Source organism: Fulmarus glacialis, unplaced genomic scaffold, assembly GCF_000690835.1.
Source record: "Fulmarus glacialis isolate BGI_N327 unplaced genomic scaffold, ASM69083v1 scaffold40644, whole genome shotgun sequence".
NCBI lineage: Eukaryota > Metazoa > Chordata > Aves > Procellariiformes > Procellariidae > Fulmarus > Fulmarus glacialis.
This window is the reverse complement of record NW_009208132.1, coordinates 12,519-26,595: the sequence shown is the minus strand read 5'-3', so window position 1 is coordinate 26,595 and position 14,077 is coordinate 12,519. Positions and strand designations below refer to the sequence as shown.

General features: G+C 36.9%; 1 protein-coding gene across 1 annotated transcript in view; it reads right to left on the bottom strand.

The window, feature by feature from the left end:
- Window positions 1-14,077, bottom strand: part of KIAA0556 (KIAA0556 ortholog) — a gene marked incomplete at its 3' end in the record, with an annotated part of 45,664 nt that overhangs the window by 19,909 nt on the left and 11,678 nt on the right. The window contains exons 5-11 of the mRNA XM_009576378.1: window positions 13,252-13,513; window positions 11,818-11,967; window positions 9,538-9,701; window positions 7,276-7,385; window positions 6,711-6,825; window positions 6,073-6,279; window positions 1,843-1,983 (exon numbers count right to left, since the gene is read on the bottom strand). Of these exons, the coding sequence (XP_009574673.1) occupies window positions 1,843-1,983; window positions 6,073-6,279; window positions 6,711-6,825; window positions 7,276-7,385; window positions 9,538-9,701; window positions 11,818-11,967; window positions 13,252-13,513 (1,149 nt within the window). The remainder of the gene's footprint in view (window positions 1-1,842; window positions 1,984-6,072; window positions 6,280-6,710; window positions 6,826-7,275; window positions 7,386-9,537; window positions 9,702-11,817; window positions 11,968-13,251; window positions 13,514-14,077) is intronic.

The window sequence follows — 14,077 nt, the reverse complement described above, 5'->3', positions numbered from 1 at the left end:
CTGAAAGAAGTCTCCAACTCAAGAGAACGGACATGAACATACACACCGGAGGAACATGCATATGGGCAATCGCTTGAACAAGAAAATGATCCAGTTGGAGAGCAACTCAGACATTCATGCTTTTATGTATTAATTCCATTCACAGATTTGTGAAGACATACAACAGACATCGTATTGGATCTTATGAAAAGAGTTTTAACAGCATCAAGCAACAATGCAATTTCAAGGCTGTAGCAAGTATTTACAAAATGCCTCAATATTTCAGAAAAACTTGAAAAGAACTGGGTGCCCTCACTTACACTTTATCTATTCTTGCAGACTAAAAATGATCTCTTTTATTGCAGACCTCATCTGAATTAAATAGAGGCAAGATGAAGCATTCTCTGAGACCTTCCTTGTAATACACTGAATCAAGGAATCTATGACAATGATGTAATCTGACTTTTACAGCTTCCTTCAGACGTATTTTTTCTACTTCCAGACTCAAGTTCTAAAACTCAAACATTTTCAACAATCCAAAATTACTGGCCTGAATGAATTTTTTGTCTATTTTTTGAGGAAATACTTGGGAACCTCTTACTTACGTGGTTTTTGAGGGAAAGAAGGTTAGAATGATTACCAAAAAACGACACAGAAATCTGGCTGTGGATTTACATTACCAGGAAGAAAATTGTTAGCTAATTATATTTTGGGGTTTCATACTTCTCAGACAAAACTTCCTCACGACAAATTACAGAATTAGGCAGAACTGCTTTGTATTATTCTTTCATCTTAAGGATAATGAGACATTTCTTTAGTCAGTGTAGATGGCTGCACTACCACGAAAATCCATGGGGTTATACTCCTAATGGATTTTACAGCTTGCCTCATAGCGGTTTATTAAAAAAACAGTGCCTTGAAACACAGAAGTACATTTATGTGTATTTCCTGCATTATATTCAGTAGGTTTGGTAACAAAACATACTATTACCCCCCAAAACAGCTGTCCCTTTCACACACTCTAATGATGATGGAACATTCTGTAGCCCACATTTTAATAGAAAAAGCTATTAAAATTCCAGAAAATAAATATAAATCATGTTATAGTAAATTTGTTTAAGCTGTCCCTTCCATGGCCATTTTCATAGTATAAATTACCGTATGTGCTTATATAAGAACATGGATGAGAGCAAAACCAGAAGGAAAAGCCTCTTATTTATAATCCAGGACAGCAAATCCTCTTTGATCCAGCACCTGGGATTTTTTTCTTAACATTGCAGCGTACAAACAAGAATAATTTCCGTGGTGACATTCAAACACATAAACAAGAGACCATCTGCCATGAGATGTCTCTCTTGTAACACTAGATTACTTGTTTTATTATGAACACACAGTTAGTATACTTTTTAATTAAAGTGACAAAACCAAAATCGAGCAACAGTCAGCCTATTTATACCTACATACATGAGAAAACACATATTTAAACACATATTTATTTATATTGTGATAAAACAACTGAAAGTCCTGAATGTTAAGATGCACTTACCTTTGTATCTTCATTTCTCACCACAGTAAAGGATTAACTGACAGAATATGCAAGCCTTTTATCAGGTCTTTAAAGATCTTTAATAGCTTTGAAAGAAAATGCTAATTGCGCCTATGAAAATGTTAACACTTACATTGCTACCACTTACAATTAAGACAAAAGCAAATTTCATAGCAGACATGGACCCCTCCTAGCTCCCTAGTTCATTAGCGAAAATGGCATCTACTTTTATTTCATACTTTTGGAATGAAGATTAAACTGAGTTTCCTAGGCGAGGTAGAGCATACATACAGAGGAGTTGAGAAAAGACTACTTACACAGGGAGTTGTTGTGTTGTAATTCCAAATCTTGATCTTGGATATACCAAAGTCATGTGACCGGGTAGGATTGCGGATAACAAAGTAAAGTTGGATGGGTGGATGGAAAGGGCACATCCAAAGGAAGCTTTCCTTCGTGGTCTAAAAACACGTACAAGCAGACTGTCACTAATACTCTTTCTCCTAAAGCAGCATATTTTAATTAACTCACCACCCCACAGAAAAATATACATCGATTAGAAAAGTAACCATTTAATAAAATCTACTATGTTAAGAGCAAAACCTTAACCTCATTTCCAAACAGTAAATCTGACTCTCCTGCCTGTAAGACAGCTCACAACAACCTGACAATTAGATAAAGGTCAGCTGCTTGCTGTCCCAGTAAGACATCTGCATGCTCACAAATGACAGGCAGTCTGCCATGCTTTGTAACTGCAGGGTCAAAGCAAGCCCAGTTTATTTTAATCAAATTAATCAGCTTTGCAGGCACTAGAGGGGATCACTGAGCACAACAGACACTGTATAATCATTTTATGATTTCTTAAAGTGCATACACTTCTGTTTTGCCCTCTAAGGAGGGGAATCTTATAGAATTTTATTTCACTGCCTCTATTTTAATCAGGTTTTGCAGACAACTAATTTCCTAGAGCTATATATAGGACTCTATACTTGAAATTCTGTAAGAATTTTTCTAAGATATCACAGAAATTCCCAACATAAATTTTAAAGACAATTGACAATCAAGACATTTTGAAGTACCAAAGGATGCCTAATTCTGGACATTGTTCAGAACTGCTACCTCTACATGTTCAGGAATGGAGGAAAAGGATGTGTGGCAGCTCAGGAAGAAGCAAGGAGTAAAGAGTTTCAAAATCAAAATGTTGAATATTAATATACTTGATGTCGAATGTTACCCCAAAACAGAGATGAACGAGGAACAAAGTAAATATACATGCAGACAACATTTCAGTGATCTGAGATTAGCAGATAAATTAGCTCCCTTTCTATTTTCAGGGATACACAGTACATATAATCACACAGTAGGTATACAAAGTCAGTATTTTTCCACATCTTTTCACTCTGAAGTGAGTCTTTCAGTTTTTCCTGAAGGCAATAACTACAAAACTTTCCTATCAAGTACTTTAGATGTGTGCCTAATGATGATAAGGACAGAGCTCTGCCAGTCTGTTCAAATATATCATGAATAGATCCACTTCTCAGAGTGGCCATCTATGTATTCCAAGCTCTGATGGTTCATGATGACTCTGCCCCAGAGGCCTCTCAAAAAGCTTTGGGAGACTGTTGTTGCTTTGAATGTTAGTTTTGGGCATAAACAGCCATAACAGTGCCAAACAGGTTTAATCCTTTCTACATAAAAAAAGAAAGAAGCCTCTTAATATCAAAGAAATGAAGGATAGCCCTCAAACCAGTGTGAACTCAATTCCAGGATCAACTTCAAAGCTAGATCATGTTACTCAAGTCATACTATGAACAAGAATGATTAAAAAATCATTTCCTAACAGCAGACAACATCTGATGAGCGATCCATCTCCAGAACTCTCAAGTCAGGACTTGATGTTCTAGAAATCAATAGGTTCTGGTGTGTACTGAGAGCGCCGGAGGTGCCTTCACAGGAGGGCACCAGATTCAGCACCAAAACTGACTCTGGAGAGACCCGTTCATGCTTCTCACTAGTTTCTCTGTAAAGTTGCACATGATCTTCCAAACAATAGAAGGCATATCAGAGCCAGGCCGAGAATTGTGTCTTGACTGAAAAGCAGCTGTAGAGATCATTTTGTTTATCAGCGGAAGTAACTGCTTAGGACTGAGGATACACAAACTCACAGGCGTTACAATCTCTGTCAGAATGTCAAAGATCTGACACCAGAAATCGAAGGCACCTTGATGAATCCATGCCAAAACTCAAGAGACTGTGGAGAACTCTCATGTTTTATCACTAAGAGTGATGGCGATGTCTTTGTACTCAAGTCTGGAGCTACTGTCTTTGCACCTAGCACTGAAAAATCTAGCCCAAAAGTTATCTGAACCATGAGGGTGAACCTGATATGTCACGAGTAGGAATTACATTTGAACTGGATCAAGGGAAAAAAGCGAGAGTGGGAACATTTTTTCTTAAATTTGTGGGAGACTGGCCCAAGACACTGCTTTGTGTGGGCACTGAAGGTATACCTGATGGAGAGTAAAGAAAGGCTTGAGCACTCTGAAGAGGAATGACATGGGTCTGAGGGTCTACCATTGTGAAGAAATACCTTTGCTAGATATTTCTAGAATTACAGTTACCTGTCCTTGTTATTCTGAGGTTTAAAAGACCTATTTATGCACATAAGAATCAAAAAGGTTTACGGAAAACAATTTCAATGAAATGCCTAATCTATGTCTTATTAAGCGTTATATCCCATCAGGCACTATTTCCTGAGTTAAGAGCACCTGATGTTCTGCCAGGCATTTTTTTCTTTTACAGCATATCACAAAGTAGAAGGGAGGAGGCAATTTAAGTGTTCTTCTTAAAAGTCTGCAAGGGTAATAAATAAACTACTAAATAAATAAAATCCCTGATCTTCAATAAGAGTATGTCTATTCTCAAAGACAAATGTACACCTAAATCATCAAAGATGGAAGTGTTTTAACTGTGGTAAAGTGAGTTTTCCACAAAGTAAGTTTTTATGTTAGTTTTCATTGTTGAAAATGTTAGTTGCTTGGAGATTCATTAATTTGTTGTTTTTTCTAATATACCCAAAAGCTTTCCTGTATGATCTGAAATGTACACAAACTGGAACCCTGCTTTGACTTCTGAAGGAGTCTGCAGTTCAGTTATCACACATCCACATTCTAAGACCATATTCCCTGTCCAGATTGCATCTTCTCTGATGCAATTATTAACAAATCCAGCTTCAAAAGCGTCACAAATCAAAGGAATATATTAATCAATGAAATATAAAACCTCATTACTTAAGAATAATGGGACATATAAATATATGAGAAATGCTGAGAATAACAGGTTTATAATGGATTAATGAATCTATGAAAGTCTGAGAGTCACTGCTACTACTACTCAGTGTCATCTAGAGGAGAGCACGGCCTATTTAGGAGAATGGGTATTTATGACACCCAAACTACAATTTTCAGGAGACAGTAAGAAAGATGTTTCAAGTAAAAATATTTGTCTGGAAATAATACTCCATCCTAAGTTTCAACTAAATTTCAAAATACTGCATATTTGCCCTCTTTCTATTCTCATTCACCCTGCAAGCAGAAAAGTACTACTAGAATGAAACAAGTTAGAATTGATATTTTTTAATAGACTAAGTCATTTAGTATCCTCATCGACTAAAATCATACTAATTTTTACTAGAATCCTAGCTCTGAAGGTCCATGGAGACAAAGGACACACAGCGAATGTGCAGCACAAATGAAATTACGGCTCTATGAAGGGCTATGGACATTTGCTAATCTCTTCAGTAGCATCAGAATTGCATAACAGTTATTGTCTTTTGTCCATTGTCTTCAGTATGTAAGCACCGCATGTCTCCTCATCTTACTACCTCACAGAAAAGCCATGAAATACTTTTACCATGCCACACATTTTTCTTAATCTTTTCTTCAAAACTACCTGCCTACGCATTCTTATTCTTCCGTGATTCTTCCCTAGGTAAAAGGATAACAAGGGGACAGGAGAAAATAAGCATGTTTCCTTCTTAAGTTCAGTTAAATTCATATTAAACATCAGGAAGAAGTTAGCCGTGAAACTCCTACACCTTCAGATCACAAGAATTACTTACGTTTATCGGACATACTGTAAAAGTGTGAAATTCCCTGTCCTTAAAGCTTTGTGATCTCGTTCTACAGATACTATGATTACATTACAATACTTTAAAAACTGAATGTGCTCTTTCATCCAGGACAATACAGAGTTAATATATAAGGAGGCAGAGTTAAAGCTGCCTCCTTCCAGTTGCTCAGTTAAGTAAGTCAGGCAAATTAATCAAATTCTGTTCTAAAACAAAATTATAACTGAATATCAACATCTTGGATAGGAAAGCTGGATTTGTTAATAATAAACAATATTTGTGTTTTTTTAAAATCATCAGATAGTTGTTATACAAGTCAGGTTCAAAATGCAATCATGTTTCTAAACAAAAAACCTAGTGACAGAATATTAAAGAAATATTATAATAAGAAATTTTCACATCCAGGACTAAGTTGTCTTACATTTAAGTTCTTATTGACCAAGCAGCACAAATCCCCTGGGTTGTCAGCATTTCGAATGTCCACATCATGAGGAGACACAAATATCTTCTCATTGCATAAATCAAAGAATTCCACCTCACTCAGGCCCACGTTTACTGGATTTCCCCAGTTAGAAAGAAGTTCCATAGTCACATAAATGGCATCACGTACTTCCATACTGGTTGTCATCTGGACCGAAATGAAATACAGTATAAACACAAGTGACAAAACAATAAAATGTGGAAGAAAATAAAGACTGTTAAGACTACAATACTGACGAGTCAGAAGCAAAAAGCTTGCAAACTCAAGGCTATCTGGATGACATTCAGTCATTCTGGGTTCCACAAATTCTGCCCCACATCAACTAATAAATCTATGGCAGGGTAAGAGAAGAGACTTTTCACCCTCTTACAAAGCCTAAGGAGAAAACAGCTCTCTGTTCTTTGTCTGATTCCTTTGTCATTCTGATGAACAAAGGAACAGTGAAAAATTCTCTTCTCTTACCCTGCCATAGGTTTATTAGTTGACGTGGGGCAGAATCGGTGGAATACAGATCATTCAATGTACTTTTATTTCAGTAATGCTGGGAAGCATCAGTTATGGTGCATATATACACAAACCTTCTCTCTCAACATGGAATCTACTTCAGATTTGTCATCAGATAGGAATATGTCATTATCACAGGCAGAAAGGCTCTCAGGCTCCGGAAGGACTTTCAGAAGTTTCTTCTGTTGTCTGAAACATACATATTCTTTTATGTGTTACTTCCTCATAATTCTTGAATTTTTAAGAAATAGTTTTGTTGGTGCGAAGGTGAAGAGATGATAGGATGAACCCACACACCCGGCGGAAGAATCCCATGTACCCTCATGCTGAACGACAACTGTTGCAGCATCCCACCTTAGATACACAGAGTTTGTTAAAAGACTGGGCTCCACTCCTCAGCTGGTTCTGAGGCAGTCTGAGAAAGTAATACATAAGTAATATAAAGACAAACAGAGGGAGACGTTGGCAGTTCCCTGATCTACAGAGACTGGCCCAAGGCTGGAACCTTCTCCCTGATTTGCTACTACTTGCATGATGTTTCAGGTATTTAAAGATGTAGTGGTACTACACTACACCTGGTGGTATACTGAAAAATACCTCTTCAAAAAAGGAAGCTAGCCTTAAAGGAAATATATATACCTGCTTCCAAAAGGACAAATTCTCTCAACAGCTTTTGTAACTGCAGTCCTTGTCTGGCTTTTTTCTGGAGGTTCAGCCATTGCAGAAACAACAGATGAAACAGAAAATTTCTTCTAAGTAAGAAAAAGATGAACATGTTTTATTCACATTGTTCTCTACGTACCAATGAGTATCAGTCTGCATCTCTGGAATAAATAAGAGTTTGGGCCCAGCTCTGGTCTCAGCTAACCTTAGCTAATCTGTAACTCTATACAGAGTTAAAGCACATTTAACAGAATTGGTCTTGATTTGCAATGAAAGAGCTGAGCTTGGAGCTTGATCTTCTGTGTGGAAGAAAAGTAACGTAAAACCATTCTCTGATAACTATTAAAAGTATACATATATATATGTCTGAAATTTCATTAATGTAAAAGCATTCTCTGATGACTACTAAAAATACACATATATATATATATGTCTGAAATCTCACCGTATACATTTGGTAGTCTCAGAGTTGGCCAAAGCTTTGGCACAGGTTTGCCTAGACTTTCTCCTTCTCCAAAAAAAGGATCATAAAGACTTTTAAACCCAAAAAAGCTCAGTTTTATTAGAATAAAATCTTGAGTGGTTTTTTTAAATATAGAACTATCAGTAGTGGCTATCTAAGAGAAAACAGAGGAAAAGTCCTGCAGTTGATACAATGCCATGGGCTCTTTCTCTGCTTGTATCCCACTTTGTAAGGATACCCTGCTCCCTTTGTTATTTTTCCTAAAAATTTGTTGGTAGCTTCTGTCAGAGATAGAACACTCAGCATAGTGAACAACTAGTCAGATGAGGAATGGCAGTCCTTCTGCTCTTAGGTCACTTCCATTTCTATAATTTTTGAAGAGTAAGGGAACTCTAAAATGCTTACAAGTTAATTACTTTTTTAGTATTAAAAATTCTGCATTGTTAGGCATTTAAATATCAAAGGCCAAGTTCCACAACCCCTTAATTGTGTAAGCAATATTAAATTAATTCTGGAAGACCACTTAGGTCAGCTTTAAGACTGAAAACTCACAGTGGGTTTTTGAAACTCCATCTCAAGTATTACGGTAAAATTACATCTGTTTTCAGTATTATTTCATTATTTTTCATTTAAGCACAACAATATTAAAATTAGTCCTAATGTTAGTAGGAAGATACATTATGTGAGAATATTCAATGGAATTTGTTCTCTCAATCACAAAGCTATAAATATCTCAAAAACAAGAGGAATAAGATTGAAAAGTTGACCTAGATGGTGAAATCATATGTAAAGTACTTACCTATAGGAAAAGAACATTTTAACCTTTGCTCCTAACCAAAACTCCCCAGAAACCTAATGTTGACTCAGTGATGACAGTGGATACATATTAATCGTACCATCAACTCACAACTTCGGGGAGCATCAGCTTAGGTTATAGTAGTCAGCTGTCTTGGAAACTCAGAATTCAAATGAGTAACTCCAAGAATATCTAGGCATATGTCTTTTCCTTCCTATAAAAACAAGTCTCCTAAACACCAGACTGGAAGCAGACTTTGAATCCATGAACACTGTCCATAACAGGTAGTTTTGTAAATTTCAGTTTATGCTCAAATTTCTTTAAGTACTTTGTTAGGAGAACTGAATTACTGGTTATGCTCAAAGTTTAGCTAGGATTGTCAACACAAACTTAACGAGGAATAATGGTCTGACCTGAATCAGAAAGGAATGGATTTTTGTTGATTTTCTTGTTTACAAAATTAGGTTTTTAATTGCTTTTAAACTTCTTGTTGGAGATAAGAGATGTACACACTTTGGTGCAGAAAACCCAAACTATCTCCTCCTCACTAAGGGCCAGCAGCATACACGACAGCTCTGCTCTAAAAACAGCGCATGTATTAACAGGGAACAGTGCCCATATTAATGAGTCCAGTAGGAAGGTAGGATTTATTGGTATGGAAATCACACATTATCTTGTTTAAGAAGCCTCCAGAACGAAAATGGCTCAACCGGGCCTGCAGCTGTGCATTTGACTGTATAGACATATCATGTGACTGGTCTATCGGTTGCTCAGTGATCCCTGAAATCAAGAGAGAGCTGTGGGATGCTATCCTGAGGAAGCAGATTAAAGAAAACCACCCTATGGAAGAATAACACAAATTCAATTACACTTAAGAGGCATCACCATTCATTCATACATAATCTTAATGTATAAGAGATTGTAATTCATGGGGGTTTTGCTACTTGATCAAACAGCCCTTTTCTGTATTTTGCCATACCTTTTGAGGGCTTGTGGAAACTGTCTGCCTTTGCAGATCTCTCTGCAGGACTTCATTTTCAATTTGCATTGCTTTAACCACAGCTGAAACTGAGAGATCAGGATCCTTCTCACACACATTCTTGCGAGTTGCTGAAAGTGGTCTTTCTGGTCGACTTAATGGTCCTGCCACCAAAAGAAGGAAGGAATATTCATTTGTCCGGACATATAATTATGGAACATTACAACGGTGTACATTTGAAACATCCAATTCAGTTACTGACACAGGGCTTTGCTAGCAGTCTGAAACCATCCCAAGCGAGGCTGAATTGTTCCAATCTGTTTTTATATTAAGACTCCAGGTCACATCTACTTTAGATAACAGCTGAAACAGCATCATAGGAGGAGGAAAACCGACAAATAAGAAAGATAATTTTTATGCTTTAAGATTTTTTGTACTTGCGTTGTTCAGGTATTTAATGGAAATGCCTTGTAACACTTCATTGAAAAAAGAAGTGTATATAATTTCAGCACACCAGAATGTTTCAATGTAACTGGGGTGTTCAGCTTTTTTGGAGGAATCCTCAGAGTCTTCTAGCAAAACAAGGAGAGTCAGGAGTTGCTATTTGCAAGGCAAAATAAATGACCTTATCACTTAAGTAGTCATCAAAATGCCCATACGCATCCCAATCTTCCCAAACATCACTGAGAAATGGAAACATCACAGCCTATAAACAGGTTTAAAATAAAGGAAATAAAATTTAACAATAGAGGATCTGAGACTGGACTAAAAGAGAAGCACAGTGGTTATATTCAAGAACTTCAAAAGTCAAGGGAAGAAAAGAGACCAAAGTTGTACAGACATTAAGATCAAGTGAAAATATTGAAGAACAGGCTGATATGCAAGCGTGCTCATAACGCTGCAGTGAGGTTTACTAAACAGGAGAGTAAAATGGCAGTGGATGCTAATAACATGAAGTCTACCTTGAAAAGACAGGAAGTTAAAACTGAATTGAGATTTGCATGTATTCACGCTCTAAGCCCTATGCCATCTTCACTCATAGAAACTTTCAACAAGCATTAGTCATCTCTGCAAATACAGGGATAGAATAAAGTCCTTTTTATTTTTCTATACTATACCATCCCTGTGAATTGAAATTAATTTAAGGATTTAAAGTGATAGTTGGACAGAAACAGTTCTAACAAGCACTATTATAACCTGAGAAAATGCTACACACATCTTTGGAAAATGGTCAAAGCAAGCATCTGCTCAGAGAGATGGTGGGTGAGGGTCTCAGAAGCTACAAAGAGGATTTATTCTGAAGCCAAAAAAAATTAGCTTCTTTTCCTCAATTTGATTTTCTGCCAATTAAGAAACGAATATTTTGACTTTTCAAAACCGTTGGCTTTATTGCTTTCTTGGGACACATCTGGATTTTGCTTTTTTGAAAAGAGTGTCTTAACCATAGAGTATGGTAAGTCTGAAAACTTTCTCTCAGACCTTTCAAAAGTCAAGACTTGTCAAAAATCATCAGACTTGTTCAATCAAGGACTGTGCTGAAATAACGCCTGCAGCTATGATTTGAGCCCTTAGATTTGGGGTTTGTTTTGGGGTTTTTTTTAGCCCAGGTAAAGACCACACCTTAGCAGCAGATTTCTAGAATAAGCAGCAGTGCCTTCAAAATGGTGTTCTCCAGACCAGGAAAAACATTTTCCTGTACGGTACTAGATACCAGCATATCTACCCAGCACTGGAGACTGATCTGCAATGTTCAAGGTGTAATTCAAGTACAGTCCCAAGCAGCAACAGAGCTAGTTTTGCTGTGCTGTGGAAAACGATGCCTTTATTGCTATAAATGCATTGTGTTAAAATCTTCCACCAAAGCATCAATTGCTGATTTTGAGAAGATGCGCTTCTGTTAATACCATAGGGATCTCCATGAGGAAAATGGGAAACACAGAGCAAGCACAAGGACTGTCAGGGAGAGGAAAAAGTCTTATGCTGTGGAAGCAAAAAGAGAAGGAAGGTAGTAAGGATGTAGCAGAAGACTAAAGTATACAAAGTATACAGGCTCTGGACTTTCTCATGTTTTTCTGAAATCAAATTTTACAATTTTACTTAAGTCAAAACACTCAAGGTGGTAAAAATAACAACAAAAAAAAACACCCAAAAAAAAAAAAAAAGGACAACAGCTAAGAATAATCACATCATGACAGATGTGTGCTGAGATTACATCTGAGCCAGCAGGGAAAAAGGGCATGAAAACTCTCCTTATTGACATTATATATTCTTATTTCTTACTAGAAGAAATTCTTTCATGTCTTTCCTGCTGCAAGAACTCAGCAGAGACTGGCCGCGTGATTTTATTTTTTACCACGATTGGTCTGACAGGAATGTACATTTCAGCATTATCTTTCCTTTTTGCCGAGAGAACTCGTAGCGGCTTCACTTCTGCAAGATAATAAGAGAACAGAAATAATCAACTTCAGAGATATTCAGGAGCAGCCAGCCAGGGAAAACTTATTGGATCTTAACTGCTAAAATTTTGCCACTTTAATTATGCTGGCATAGTTAAAGTGATAACCTCCATCCTCCCTCCCTTTCATTGATACTGTTCTATTGATGTAGAAGTACATATGCATGGCTTGCACTGACTTCATGAAACAAAATAAAATATTACATAGTTATACCGAAATAAATTCTTAAAATACAGACTAAAATGTTGTCTTATTTAGAGGTTTCAAAGGGGAAGAGGGTTGCCTAGTGTAGTTCATAAGAGTACTTCTTCACTTTTTTATTTGAGAATTATTGATGCCTCCATCGTTTGCATCACAGCTTTGAAACTTCTCTCTGGAAAAAAAAATCATGTACTCTCCCAAAGATCTTGTTCTCACTGCTGCTCCATCCCCTGTTCCTATCTCTTCTTCTGTCACCTCTCCCTCACGCTCCACTCACCTCTATGATAATGAGAGGAACTCCTTAACTCAATTCATTCAAAGATTGTTCCTCTTAAGTTAAGGAATTAACTATGGATAAAGAAAAGAAAAGAAAAAAACAAAACAAAACAAAAAACCAAAACCAATGAATGTACCTGAAATGAGTGAGGAGGGAATTTTGAGAAATACTGAATGTAGGTCAAGGTCTGGTTTCTGCCTGGACTCTCTACCTTTAACAAGCTAAACATCTTTGAGATCTAGCAACTGGTTTTGGTTTTGGACATTGAGGTTTCCAAAGGAGAAGACCTGACAAAAAGAAGTGGCTCATAGCCAGATAGATTTTTCTCGAATTAATACATCTTGCATCAGGGATGAATAACAAATGCTGTGACAACAGGTATCCAGCACCCAGGATGTGAAATGGAGGAAGTTGAGACTGTGAAGATTTAGTTGCCTGGATTATTGCAAAAACAGTTCAAAAATATATTAAAAAAATAATAATCTCTTGAGAAATCTCACAGACAGTCTGAGACAATCTTAGTTCAAGTGTCTAGGCCTGGTGATGCAAGTGGGTTAACCAGGGCTATATCATTGTCTTTGCAAAAAATTTCTTAACGTAGTAGTAAGAGGATGCAAGTCTCCCAAATCAGGAGATTAAAAGAACAGGTCTGCTGAAGAGCATGAAAACTCATGAGAGTATGGAGTAACCATTAATGATTAACCACCAGCAATTCCCTTAAAAGTAACTCTCAAAGAATTATGACAGTACTGTAGCAGTGCATAATACACAGAGACTTACTACTTTGATCCTGGTTGAACTCCAACACAGTAAGGGCGCCAGAATCAAGGCCAGAGCATCTCCCAGCATCCTGATGTTCAGAAGCTTCTTTCTGCAGTGATCTACTGCTATGCAACTGCAGGCCTCCAAAGCTTGTAATTGTTTCCTCAGTGGGAGATGGTTCTGAAAACACATCCTCTTCAACAGAGTCATAATCATCACTAAGAGAGTCTTCCTCCATCCTTTTCTCTTCTATACTGAGTTGCAAGCTTCTTCTCAATTTCTGGTACAATTCAAACAGGTTTGTCAGAAAAGCTTAAACATGTATTTTAAAATAAACCAGTGGCTGCCTCTTCCTCCCCTAGGAGAAAGAAAAATCTTCTCATGAACTCAGAGCCATGATGCAGCTAAAAAGATTCACATTCCTATGTCGTGTCTTCACTGCTCTGATAAGGACGTGTAAAGAAAAATCATCCTACAACTCCTTTGTTCCTTCTCATCAGAATCCTTGCAGGAAAATTCTGTAGGCCAAGGAATTTTTATGTACAAAACCAATTTTTAGGAATAAGTTACAAATAGGAGGTAACTAATGGAGAGGGCATATTTTTCCAGTCTCACAGAGTTAGATTACCCTATCTTTTGGCTTGCTATTTGAAGACTAGCTGCAATCCAGATTTTCCAAATGCCTTCATAAGACTAATGTAATAAAGCTAATGTAATAGCAACTTCTTTATAAGCAATTAGATAGATGATAATGTCCCGTTTTGTACACATCTGTACTTCAAAAAACAGTGGAAAAGACTTGTGGTCTAATCGACTAAGCTTCCAGTTTGCACAGGTTTTTTTA